General features: G+C 37.0%; 1 protein-coding gene across 12 annotated transcripts in view; it reads right to left on the bottom strand.

The window, feature by feature from the left end:
- Positions 1 to 13451, bottom strand: part of LOC116292224 (kalirin) — a 207233-nt gene that overhangs the window by 30567 nt on the left and 163215 nt on the right. For all 12 annotated transcript variants that reach the window (XM_031699495.2, XM_031699492.2, XM_031699491.2 and 9 more), the window contains 4 exons: positions 13039 to 13147; positions 7453 to 7792; positions 7160 to 7283; positions 5207 to 5255 (listed from right to left, as the gene is read on the bottom strand). In XM_031699495.2, coding sequence (XP_031555355.2) covers positions 5207 to 5255; positions 7160 to 7283; positions 7453 to 7792; positions 13039 to 13147 — 622 coding nt within the window. The remainder of the gene's footprint in view (positions 1 to 5206; positions 5256 to 7159; positions 7284 to 7452; positions 7793 to 13038; positions 13148 to 13451) is intronic.

Here is a 13451-nt window from a genome sequence, read left to right as displayed (position 1 = left end):
CATATTTTTTTAACCGGTAAAGTGGAATGGAATTTGATTTAGAAAACTATACAGATGCGGATTTTTAATCGGAGAAAACAGCGTTGCGTTACTGACGTAACTAAGTTTTTATGGCGTTATATTCCCGACAAAATTCAACATCAGGCTTTCAACATTCTTATAAAGAATTCAGTGTTTCACTTGCAATGCAATATTGTTAGTTGCTTTTCCGACATTGAAGATTTCGATTTCAACTTAGCTGTAATCTCGTCCAACATTCGAGTTCCACGATTGAACATTCGTTAATAGCTTTCCGTGCCTGGACAAAATTCAACATTGCTCTTTTGACATACATCAATTTCAACATTCAACTTTGAGAACGTTATTTTCTAAACAGTATATTAAAATGAACCACTAGAGTTTCTCGTTCAAGGACTAAGGTTTTAAAGTTTTTAGATACAAACACATAATCTATTTCCGTCATTGTTGGATTACAATCCAACATTCAAGTTCTACCATTGAACTTCACGCACGAGTGCGTTTGACCTATGCCATAGTAAGCAGATGTACAGTGATGACGTGGGCTCATCACACGTGCTTTAGTGCTGCACGAACTACACTTACTGTAGCTTGCAGAGATGGCGGACGAGGAAGCTAAAGCAATCCTTCGACGTCGCGTAGCTGAGCAGTTACTTTCTTGGGCAAACACTGGTGAGATTTTGCTTTTATCTAATCTTCAGTTTGGAGGCTGCCCCGAAGTGTAACTTAAAGCCTGAACTAAATTGAAAGTTCCACCTAAAGCTTCTTAGTAAGGGGGTGTTGGATTGCAGTTAGGGTTCTGTTACAAAGCTACACTGTAGTATATTGTGAAAGTTACTTATATCGTGTCGTGGTACCTTGAATCCTGTTGAATAATTTTTTTTTTGGTTTGTTTTCTTGTTTTGTTTTGTTTTGTTTTGTTTTGTACAAAAAACACCTTATTTCGAGGTGTTTCGTACTCCCATCCCCCACGTCTCAAAAATAGTTGTGAAATTGGGTAGCCTGTGAGATCACTGCCGTTGATTCCAATATGGCGAACCCTTATCTCGAAGCTCCTCGTATTATTCTACAGACAATTTCCGATTTAGATAACCGAGACAACACGCAAGAAAATGATGGAGTTGTATCTTTGCCGATCTCTCACAAAAATCGATACAACCTCTGGCATCTCAAACAGATGCCATCGTTCACTCGATCGAAATCTCACCAGTGTTTGCCCAAGAAAGTAACTGCTCAGCTACGCGACGTCGAAGGATTGCTTTAGCTTCCTCGTCCGCCATCTCTGCAAGCTACAGTAAGTGTAGTTCGTGCAGCACTAAAGCACGTGTGATGAGCCCACGTCATCACTGTACATCTGCTTACTATGGCATAGGTCAAACGCACTCGTGCGTGAAGTTCAATGGTAGAACTTGAATGTTGGATTGTAATCCAACAATGACGGAAATAGATTATGTGTTTGTATCTAAAAACTTTAAAACCTTAGTCCTTGAACGAGAAACTCTAGTGGTTCATTTTAATATACTGTTTAGAAAATAACGTTCTCAAAGTTGAATGTTGAAATTGATGTATGTCAAAAGAGCAATGTTGAATTTTGTCCAGGCACGGAAAGCTATTAACGAATGTTCAATCGTGGAACTCGAATGTTGGACGAGATTACAGCTAAGTTGAAATCGAAATCTTCAATGTCGGAAAAGCAACTAACAATATTGCATTGCAAGTGAAACACTGAATTCTTTATAAGAATGTTGAAAGCCTGATGTTGAATTTTGTCGGGAATATAACGCCATAAGTTTTAATAAGCTCCATCTAAAATTACTAACTTGACCCCAAGGCTTTTGGTGTCTGACGACATAAATATATTTATTTCAAGAACCGTGTACATACATACATACATACATACATACTTTATTATTATAGCTCACAAAGGGGCTCTTCCGCTATAAATACTAAAAAATACTAAAAATAAGCAAAAAAATAATTATAAAATACTATTATAAGAATAAATTTGTTTCAAGTACAATGGTAATTAATAAAAGGGGAAATCTCTACAAGTTCAATAAATAGTTAAATAAGTTCTTCTTAAAATGTTTTGTGTCACTAATTTGCTTAACATCATTTGGGAGATCATTATACGACTTAGCACCTCGAAAGGCAAATGATCGCTGTCCGGTTTTTAATCTGCATTTTGGTAGATTTAATTCATCTCTTTTTCTAGTATTTCTGCCGTGTATTTTTTAGCGTTTTATAAATTTATCACTTAGATAACTCGGCATTTGTCCATGTAGACATTTACGAACCATTACTAAATCGTTAAAAAGCAATTTATCTTTCACACTAAGCCAATTCAAAGATTTGAGGCCTTCAGTAATATGGTCAAACTTTTTCAAACCTAAGACAATCCTACATGCAAAATTTTGAACTAATTGGAGCTTTCTTATATTCTCTTTGGTCGTGTTGCTCCGGACAGTACAAAAGTAGTATAATTTACTAAAAACGAAAGCATTTATTAAGAAAATAAGAGTTTTATTGTCCAGAAGGTGCTTTATCCTATTAACTCGACTTAGCATATACATGCAAGTCGAGACAGATTTTGTAGTGTGTTCATTGTAATTAAGGTGAATCTTTTGCGACACTAGCAGGCTTCACCTGCTCTCCTAGCAGCATTACAAGTGGTAAGGCTTATATACTTCTTGTGAGTTGCGGGACACCCACGAGTAACAGCTTTGTCTTGTCTGGGTTGATTAATAGGGAATTCGTGTATAGGCCAAATAAGCGACAAAAATTCGTTTAGAAATATGTTTAAACGGTTATTTGTTTTTCGCAAACCGTTCTGAAGTTTTCGATCTCTCCATTATCTATTATATTCTTCAAATATTGTCTTTTCAAATATCCAAACCTGCGAAGTTGAACTGTGAAACTCGGTTAACAAAAGGATTCAAAATTTAGCGAAAAGTGTTTACAGCCAAAGTTACCAGCTCTGATTACCGTGTAAAATTAAACGATATATTCATGATATGCCTTATTAACAAAAAACTCCTTTAGGCTCTAATAGCCCACGCGATTGAAGCCAGAATACTGCCGACTGAGTAGCTGTATTAATACTAATAAATATGTGAACTACAATCCTAGAAAGTCTTCAAATCCATATATGGGTACTCTTGCGCAAGAATGCACTTTTCGCGAGAGGAGGAAAACGAAAAAACCAAAGGCATTTTACGTGGCACACCTGTGATATACACATAACCGCTCTTTCTGAAAAGTCTGTGGTAGTAAATGGGTATTGCTGGATCTACAAAGGAGAGGACTTTCATGTGCTCGGCTACACCTCGTACTTTTATACCTGATAAAACACTCCTACTCGTTTTTTAAACACTACATATAGTATACATGTATACAAATATCGTACGAGATGCAAGATATCAAATGATATGCAAAACCCAGAAAGTTACTTATTTGGTCTTACTTATCTTCTATTGTAACAGGGCCTGTAAGTACTGTACAAAGTAAGGTTAAAAATTAATTGCTTAAGGAGGTTCGAAAGTATTTTGTGCCTTCACACTCACAATTATGAACTAAAGAAGATTTATTTGGATATAATGACAACAAGTAAATAAGGAAAGCCAAAGACCATAATATAAAACAAAGATCACAAATAGCATGAAATAATGACGTAAGACGTTACTATGATAACATCAGAACCCTTCTTATGCCATCCAAAATGTTAATTTAAAAAATCATAACTCAGGAACCCAGGTGAAAGTAACAATATTTAAACCTCGTAGCGTACTCTTCTATTTAACGAAAATAATAATAATAATAATGTAAGAGGAACTTCGTAAAAATCAATAAAATTTGTTTCAAATAGTTCAAATATTTTGTAAAATAGAAAATAATGCAAAAGGCAATGCAATATACAAAATGATGAATTTCTTGTCAGTAAATTGGCGTTTGTAAATGTTTTTGAATATTTTTTAGCTTTTTAAAGTGAAAGTCTACGTCTTTATGCAATAACATCTCTCAACAAATTTAAGCTCATTTTCATAATCATACTTGTTCGAACAGCTTAATAAACAGTTGAATATTTGGTGTAAATTTATATTTCATTCAATAAATAAATAACTTATCTGCAGAAAGATATAAAATTATTGAATGAAAGTCTTCTTTGTTTTGCCGATGGAACCCCGCGATAGGAGGCGAACAAAGCCGCATTTTTCTTGAACGAAAAACATACGATAGTAGGTTAAAAACAACCGAATTGTTAAAGATTTACAAAGCTAAATAAAGGACGAATATTTGCTGTCGTAATATGCTCTCCGTGTTATTTTTCCTCCAGCACTGAAATAAATTAAGCTTCTCTATAGAAATATAAAACGTTTTGAGAAAAAGTCTTTCATTTGTCGATTCGTCAAAAAAATGATAATATACGATTGTTTGCTAAAAAACACACACCTGAATTCTTGAAGAACACTTCTTGATCCATCTTTGACTACATGAAAGTTTTTTTTAATTGTTTTTGGTCTATAACTTGTCCCTATCGTCCTAAAGCGATTCTTTTCTATGCATTTGAGAGCCGCATTTGTGAGTAGTTTTGCTTTGACATAAAGCGGGATCCCTGTGTTGTATACACGGACGGACGGACGGACGGAAGTGACGTCAGCCAAGCCATGAAAAATCAACTCGATGGTTTACCATTTTTTCTTAAGTATGGTGCTCCGCTCACGCGGGCCGCGGGAGCCCCGCTATAATACCAAGTGCAACATGATATATTAAAAGTATTTGGAAATATGCTGATTAATTTATATATCGATATATTTATATATTTGAGTTTTCCGTTAATAGAATCAAAGATAAATTCAAATTTCTACGAGTAGCGACAAACATATAAGACTCCGTGTTCATCAGTTGGTCGCGGGATATTGGAAAGAATATAACGGAGCTTATCGTTGATTGCGTAATTTTGTTCTGTTTTGACAGTTCATCATTTTTATTCGTGCCAAACGGCGCCTTACTAATAGAGATTAATATTTGAATTTATTTTATCTTACTTAAGATGTTACGAGGCTCATTAATTAATAAAACAAGGGTTATCATGAATCGCCCCCTGTCAACTAGAAAACACACTTTGATAAAGACACTCCTGCTCGTTTCTTAAACACTACTTTAAAAAAGATCTATTAGCAATACTTACCACATATCCATTTTATAGGTTACTGGCTCGCCGTTAATTAGCTCTGGCGCTGATGGGTTAAGAAATAAAAAATAAAATAAAATAATTGTTCCGCAAGGTAGCCAAAACCCGAGTAGGCATATCTTGGAGTCCCTGCGTATGTTTATAAGTATGTCGTATACAGAAAAAAAGCTCAAGCAAAGTACTTACACCTTATTACAAAGGAATGTATGGGGCATTGTATATCGTGTCGATCCGAACGCTCCCCTCCCCACTAACGTCTGCTCAATGGAGAACTACATTCCTTTCCAATTCTCTAGCCAATCACAGTTAATCTACTATAATCTCGGAGCTTATTCCTGATTCGCTAAAATAGTAATCATGTTGTATTTTTAGCCAACTGACATTAAAAACACACAAGAAATCGGCGCCTTGGTCTTGCATTTCCGTCGAAAAGTGCTTGGAAACTGATATTTAACAACGCCCGATTCTCTTGGCCTAATGATGAGGGTTATTTCCTTGAACACGTTGGAAGCTTCACTACAAACAAGTCAAACGAGGCGAAGAATCCTTTTTAATTACAAGTTTCTTGAGATAAAGACACTCGAATTTGCAATCATCATTGGATGGCCGTGAGTGAGCACTATGTATGAACAATAAATGTAGCTTCCTGGTTCCTTAAAACTTATACTCCAAATGTTCTTGAAATGTTTACCGTATCCACCAAAGAGCAAATATATAGTTGAAAAAGTATATAGTACTATATATATACTCCGAAAGCAATTTCACGACAGGTGATCAGTGACACTTTTGAGTCGTTGCATTGAAGTTATGTTCTGATCTTCAGGATTCGATCGCAATCTCTTTTATTAGTTCGTATTTTTGGGAATTAATGTATCTATAAAACTTCGATTAAAACTGTTCAGCTCGTTTTGAAGCTTTTTAAGCTTCAGTAATCGCTTAAAAAAATTCTTATACATATAAATATAACACTCGAAGCGTTGAAATATTGTTGATACGTCGATTTCAAATGATTTTAGCAAACGACAAGCAAGTCGACTTCCAAAAAAAGCTTTTGCCCATTTTACTATTTATCGATATTATTGTCACATTAAATATTTGCGAGGAAAAAACCCTTTCTTGACCAGAATAGACACTACATATAACCTACGTAGTGATTGCAGGACAATTGCTAAAATTGTATTGGCTAAAAGATTTTTCGACTGACAGAACAATGGGAAAGGGATGTAGTGCTCCATTGAGCAGACGTTAGTGGGGAGGGATTTTCAAAACAACACAAAGAACGGCTGCAAAAGAGACTAAAACTCAGCAACTTGTGCCATTTATATAGACTGAAATGAAATACTTAGTCACACTCAAAGATATATTCTTCGTCTCTAATAAATCACATATTTCAGTGTTAGGAATTGCAGGGCTAAGATGTGCTCTAGACTCTAGATTCTACAGTCTCTCGCTTGGCCGCTGCATAACATGTAGAGTGTGCCGGCCGAGCAAGGGGCTGTGGAAGAGTCTAATATTTGGGAAGAGTCTAATATTTGCTCCAGTACCCAAATGATCGGTAATTCAGAGAATAAAGAAAAGCCGGTTGAAGATTATTTCTAAACGAATTAGTATATCAATATATTTGTAATCCACTAATTTGGCCGTATAAATAAATAATAGGGAATAAATAGACGATCTCTTCTCTACACGACTGATTGTCATATCAGCTCCGTCACAACGTCAAAATGAGGAGTAACGCAAGACGCATAAAGCCTAGTGTTTTAGCGGGAAACTCGTAACTTTCAATGTGACAAAACACCTTTTATAAAGTAATAAAATATGCATAATTTCAGAATAAATTTCCGATTCCTAACAGTATCTCAGTTCAGTTCTTAAATCACAGCGGGGGCATCATAGCGAAACTAGAACTATTTATTTAGTTGACTAACAAGTGCGCATGCTAAGCCGTACCTGAAAATTCAGGGCTGCCACAGATAGAGTATGTGGTTGGTTGTCCCGTCAGCTCTCTGGCACTTCCAAAGTCGATAATTTTGACTTTTGATAAGGGTCCGCCATCCAAAAGAAAATTTTGAGGCTGAAGAGTGAAACAAGTTACACGCCTGTAATTATATCTCATAGTTTACTTTTAAATATTTCTATCGACAGTAGGAAATTGTTTCCCTCAAGGAGGAGTGGCAGGTATTAAAAACATTGCCGCACTGCGCTTTTGGGGCGTAATGTTGTTGGTTGCTCGTTTGACGTACCTTCAAGTCGAGGTGAACGATATTCAAATCATGTAAGTGCTGTACTCCCTCTAGGATTTCATGAATGTAACCAATAGATGCTTTTTCTGTTAGGTTATCCATCACAACAAGATGATCAAACAGTCGACCGCCAGACAGAAGTCCCAAGACTATCAGGTAGTTCTTAGGCGTATCATAGGTATCAATAAACGAGCACAGATGTGGATGTTTGAGTTTCTTAAGGATATTGACCTCTCGTTCTACGTCTTCTAAAGACGTAAGTCTTTTCTTTATCAACTTTGCTGCACTTTCTTTTCCTGTTACTTTCTCTACGCACTTCTTTACCACGGAGTATCGTCCTCTGTTACAACGAACACGCGTGCGTTTAAATTGACGGATAGAATACGAGCATTCTCTTTATTTCCCTTGGTTACTGTCTTTGCTGGCTTTGGCCGAACGAAGATTAGTAGCTATTCTAATAACCACAGGGGAGGTGTTTAGACCGAAAGTGAAGGACAATTTTCGCCCTTGCCAATCGGAGGAAAGATGGCTCAGACTTACTGATTGTCATTCGGTGAGATAAGAAGAGTCACCAGTAGTCAAATAGACCTTTCACGAATTTTCTTGGATGACCACGAAACAATGGTTTGAAGACTCAACTTGATTCTTTTACTCATCAAGTTCGACCTCGACTTGAAACGATTGTTTCGTGATCAGTCAAGCGAATTCGGGAAAGGTCTATTGTCTGAGTGAGCAGAATAATAAAGCTTCTGTGCAAAACTAATAACGTGCCATGTAAAATGGGGTTTTGCACTCTCACTTAAATTTTGAATGTTGCCATCGTTATTCAGCGTTTCAGTTTTGAGCATGGAGAAACAAGGAACAACAAATCTAAAATCCGGGGAGGTTGGACACGGCGCGCGAAGCATGACGGTAGTGAAAACTGATTTGAAGGAGGGGAATCCAAAGCCCCAGTACTTTTTGAGATATTTAGGCCCTGTCCACACGTATCCGGAAATTTTTTTTGCGGATACGAAAATGTTCGCGGCCACACGCAGCGTATTCGAATCGTTTTCACTGTCCACACGTATCCGGAAATTTCTTGATCTGCCCTGATGCACGCTAGTGCCTAGTCCCTTTGAAGGACAGTTTTTCTTATTGAGCACGCGCAAAATCCTGCTTTGGCATGTGAGAATCTTTGAAACTCTTCAAAAGTGCAGAAAAAAAGTCCAAAGCAACTGAAAATGAAATCATGCTCAAAATAAGCACAACGAGAAGCGAAGCTACAATTTTGGATACGCCATGCTTGTTTATATCACTTGAGGAACACTGGATCCGATGGTGTGACTTCAGCGTATTCCAAAATTTGCGCATACGACCGTCCACACCGGAGCGGAGCGTATTCGAAAATTTCCACTCTGGAGACCGTATTTGAAAATTTCCGGATACGGATACTAACATTTCCGGACACGCGTGGACGCAACCCGTATCCGAAAAAAAATTTGCGGATGCAAAATTTCCGGATACGTATGGACCCAATTTGAAGCCTTTTTAACTCGTGTATAGGCGAAGATAAGAAATAATTTAGCTATTAACGAGGAAGTAACTGATCCTGCCTCTTAGATCGTGAAAAGAGAATGCTGGATGAATGTAGGTTTGTAAAAGAATTTACTGATAATATGATTAGAAAAATTTAGCAAACTGCTTACCAGAGGTCTACGTCTTAACGGGAGTTCAATTCGGTCTGCACGCAGACTAATTGCGCAGTCGATTAGATGATTTTTGTTACTGAAATTTTACTTAATCTAAATCTTTGTGTCATATACGTTTTAGTATTTATAAAAAATTCATGTAATAAATGTGAAGCAACATATATTGGTGAGACAGCTAGATCGTTTAATATCAGACGTAAAGAACATCAAAGTGCTGTTGAAAAACAGGATGATCATAATAACATTGCCACGCATCATACCATGACTGGTCATACGATAAACTGGGAATCCAGTGAATGCTTTTCTTTTTGCAACAATAGGCAGCGACGACTTGTACTGGAGAGTTGGTTTACCAAGTTTTAGCAACATCCACTAAACCGCTAAATTAACTTAGTAGGCTTATCAAAAACGATAACTCCGCCCACAACACCGAAAACCACAACAGCGACGCACACTCATTAGGCCGACGCCGCCAATTATGCAAATCCAGGTAATTAGGCTATTGTTATCGTGGCAGTATAAATATGACCAATCTGACTTATTCTTCACTTGACTCTGAAGATGACTTCCGCTCAGGTTGTCGAAACGTCAGTCCCATCAAACAGTCCTTCCCAGGGTTACATCCACCCGGATGATCATAATACTTCGATAAACCAAGGGCGCCAGGACAGACGGATTTGGTTTTTTCATATATTCGGATTGAATTGATATATGTTTGTTTCTAAATGGATACTAAATACTGTTCACTTATCTTTGAAAATAAACGTCCTTTCCAACCAACGGTCTTTCTGATTGACCGTTGGTTGGAAAGGACGTTTATTTTTAAATATAAGTGAACACTATCTAGTATCCAATTAGAAACAAACATATATCAATTCAATTAGAATAACTGAAACAATCACACATACATCTAAAACCCAATCCGTCTATCCTGGCGCCCTTGGATAAACAAGTTTTAGTTTCTTGACTTCTAGTAATTTGCGCTTGCTTGAAAACAGTATCAGTTACTTCCTTGTATAGCTAAGTTATCTCTTATCTTCATAGCATCCTTTGACCTGAAACATTTTCGTGTGCCGGAAAACATTACACCTTTTGCTGTTCATTAACCGCAAAGGAATATTCATTCAAGCGAAAAAGCATTATCATTAGCGCGAAGAGGCACACAATAACGCGAACGGAGTTTCAAGAGCGCGATGGAACATTCATTAAGGAATTTAGCATAACATTGGACAATCATGAATATGTTTGTGCAGGTTCATTAGCGTTTTCGAAGTTTCATTAGCGCCTTTGTGCAATCAATAGACAAAACCACACATTCAATAACGGTTTTTGGACATTCATTAGCGCAATACATTATTACTTTACTTTTTACACGGGAATTGTAGGATTTTAGCTAGAAGGCAAGGCATTCCACTCGGAGAGCTAAGAAAAAGATTGCTTCTTAGAGCGACTACAAGAAACATAAATGTTATCACGCAACAAAAATGCATGCAGTGGTACAACCACATGCAAACCTATCTTCCCAGATGTATGAATAGAGAAGCAATTCAAGGATAAATACACTTCTTTCTTCAATACCTAACGCCATGTTTTCTTTGTAAAGAACGGTTATATTCATGGGTTGTAAAAAATGTAAAGAAAGCTAAAATCCTACAATTCCCGTGTAAAAAGTAAAGTAATAATGTATTGCGCTAATGAATGTCCAAAAACCGTTATTGAATGTGTGGTTTTGTCTATTGATTGCACAAAGGCGCTAATGAAACTTCGAAAACGCTAATGAACCTGCACAAACATATTCATGATTGTCCAATGTTATGCTAAATTCCTTAATGAATGTTCCATCGCGCTCTTGAAACTCCGTTCGCGTTATTGTGTGCCTCTTCGCGCTAATGATAATGCTTTTTCGCTTGAATGAATATTCCTTTGCGGTTAATGAACAGCAAAAGGTGTAGTAGTTTTTAAAACTTGGGTACACATAATTTGCTTTGTTTCCTTTTGAATTCTATCTAATTTATTCCAAAATATTTTGATGAGAATATAAAATAGATAACTAACATTCTAAACCCTGACATTGCCGCATCCCGTGTTTGTTTGTATTATTTTAATTATTATTATTGTTGTTTTTATTATCGATGCCACACAAACTACACTTTTCGGTGAAAAGTTATCATTATACTGCGAGGTGCATCCAAGGATAAAGGATTGACCGCGTACAAAGTGTCTATGTAAAGAGTATTCGATCAAAAGACCAACTATCGTGCCACTACAACAGCGTAGGGTTGGTTTATAGCATCGAGTGGTTTTTCCTTTTCTATACTATGACATTGTAGCCAAGATTGGTCTGAGATCCGTGACGGATTTTAAATAAAGGATCAAACGCTAGGGCGAGGTTTTGCATTAGAATTGAAGACCGAGCCCGTGCGTTTGAACTGGTTTAAAATAGCAACTAAGCTCTAAATTCCATTGTTACCATGCAAAACACGAAATACTTAATTATATTCAATTCAGAGAGGTAGATTACTGTTGCTTTGTTCTTTTGGAAATAGAGTGCTTACAATATATCCATGTAATTAAAAACCTATCCCGGGTTTATAATTCAGGCCCGTTCTCCCCTGTTGATATCATTCCGTCCCCGGCTTTAAGAATCTGGGTTTTCCAAAGAATTTAGGAACCTACATCAAACAATGGATTTAGGGTGTGGTTGATTTTTAATTATCTGAAAGGAGATGCCAACACTTTGAGCCGAGTCACAGGGAGCCCGGCTTGGTAATGCTAAATCGGTAAAACCAAGGGCACTAGGACACCGAATGTGGTTGGATTTCTATATATATTTTTTTCCTTTCGATTATTGGAATTAAATTAACGTTATACTTGTTTACTTATCTTGTGTCCGTGTTCCTTCGTTCGCTGTTGTAATGCAGACGTTTTCATTCCAAAGGTCAAACGGTTTGAATAGCCTATGAGCGTTACTTCTTTAACGGCCGTTCCGTACTTGACTTTGTTTGTACTATACCAACAACAACGTGACCGCGCGATGCTCCTTACGTCAGTAATATTCAACCGTCCAGAGTTAATATGGTTAATCAAATTCACCTTAAGTTCCATATAGAGCCCTAAGGTGAATTTGATTAATCATATTAACACTGGACGGTAATAATCGTAACTGAATACACCCCTATTACAAACGGTCACTACGTAATAGAACACCAGTGTTTGTAACGCGTAACTTAATAGCGTGATAAATTCAAATTCAAATACGTAACGCACGCGTTAAGAAGAGAGAAAGGAGATCTCTCATTATAACGCGAATTTACGCTTTTGAAATTCATGATGACGTAGGTGAAAACCAAGAATTGCATTACAAGTTCTATTACGTAGTGACCGTTTGTAATAGGGGTGTATTGAGTTACGAGTATTATGTAATGTCATCAACACATGAAACGTGATCGTTTTACTGATTTAGCATCACCAAGCCGGGCTCCATGTGGCCGAGTGCGTCTTCAAAGTAAGATATTCGCTCTATAGGGCCATTATCACCAGAAACGATAAGTCTGCCTTCGGACAGGTATCTTGTTATGCGGGAATTTAGTCAGTGTATATGATTCTGGTATTATAGGAAGATTCCTATAATAACAGAACCTATATCCTGACTAAATTCCCGCATAACAAGATATTGGGTGTCATTTTATAGTCGTTCTGATTCATTCGTTACATTATCGGCGCCATCAAATTTCAACCTCGAGAGCTCTTCTCTTCTCGACGTCCAGACGTCAATGAAGAGAATTTTACGTTTTGTCTTTTCATACTTCGCGCACCGTGTCCAACCCCCCTGCCAAAAAAAAAACCTATATCTTTGCGACTGGTGATCGTTGACACAATTTATAGCGCAACTTACCTGCCAAGCTCGGCATATATATTATAGTGTGTGTCGATATCATTTTTCCATGTAATATCACATGCTTTGGGTTGGCGAACTGTGGTTTTGGCCAGATCTGTAATGAAATCTAAAAACAAGTTCCCTTCTGTAAACACCTAGATTCTAAATCGTAAAATTTCCTGCAGCGAGTAATTTGGATTAGAATTGGTTTATTATACTCACGACAAAATCATTTTGTCTTTTATTTCATTTAATGATTTATAATAGGAATTTTAGGGAAACCATCTTGATCATGTAGTGTACCAGGTAACTGTGAGGCTACGTTTACACGGTACCGGACGAATTTTGAAGCGTTCAAAAAATTGGTCCTTTCTTCAGTAGATTTGCGCCAAGTCGACCTCTCTAGTCTCCCGAGGAGTTTTTATTCGAGC

This window comes from Actinia tenebrosa, unplaced genomic scaffold (assembly GCF_029948245.1).
Source record: "Actinia tenebrosa isolate PJP-AT-01 unplaced genomic scaffold, QUT_ActTen_1.0 PGA_scaffold11__36_contigs__length_13525064, whole genome shotgun sequence".
NCBI lineage: Eukaryota > Metazoa > Cnidaria > Anthozoa > Actiniaria > Actiniidae > Actinia > Actinia tenebrosa.
This window is presented reverse-complemented; position numbering and strand designations above follow the sequence as displayed.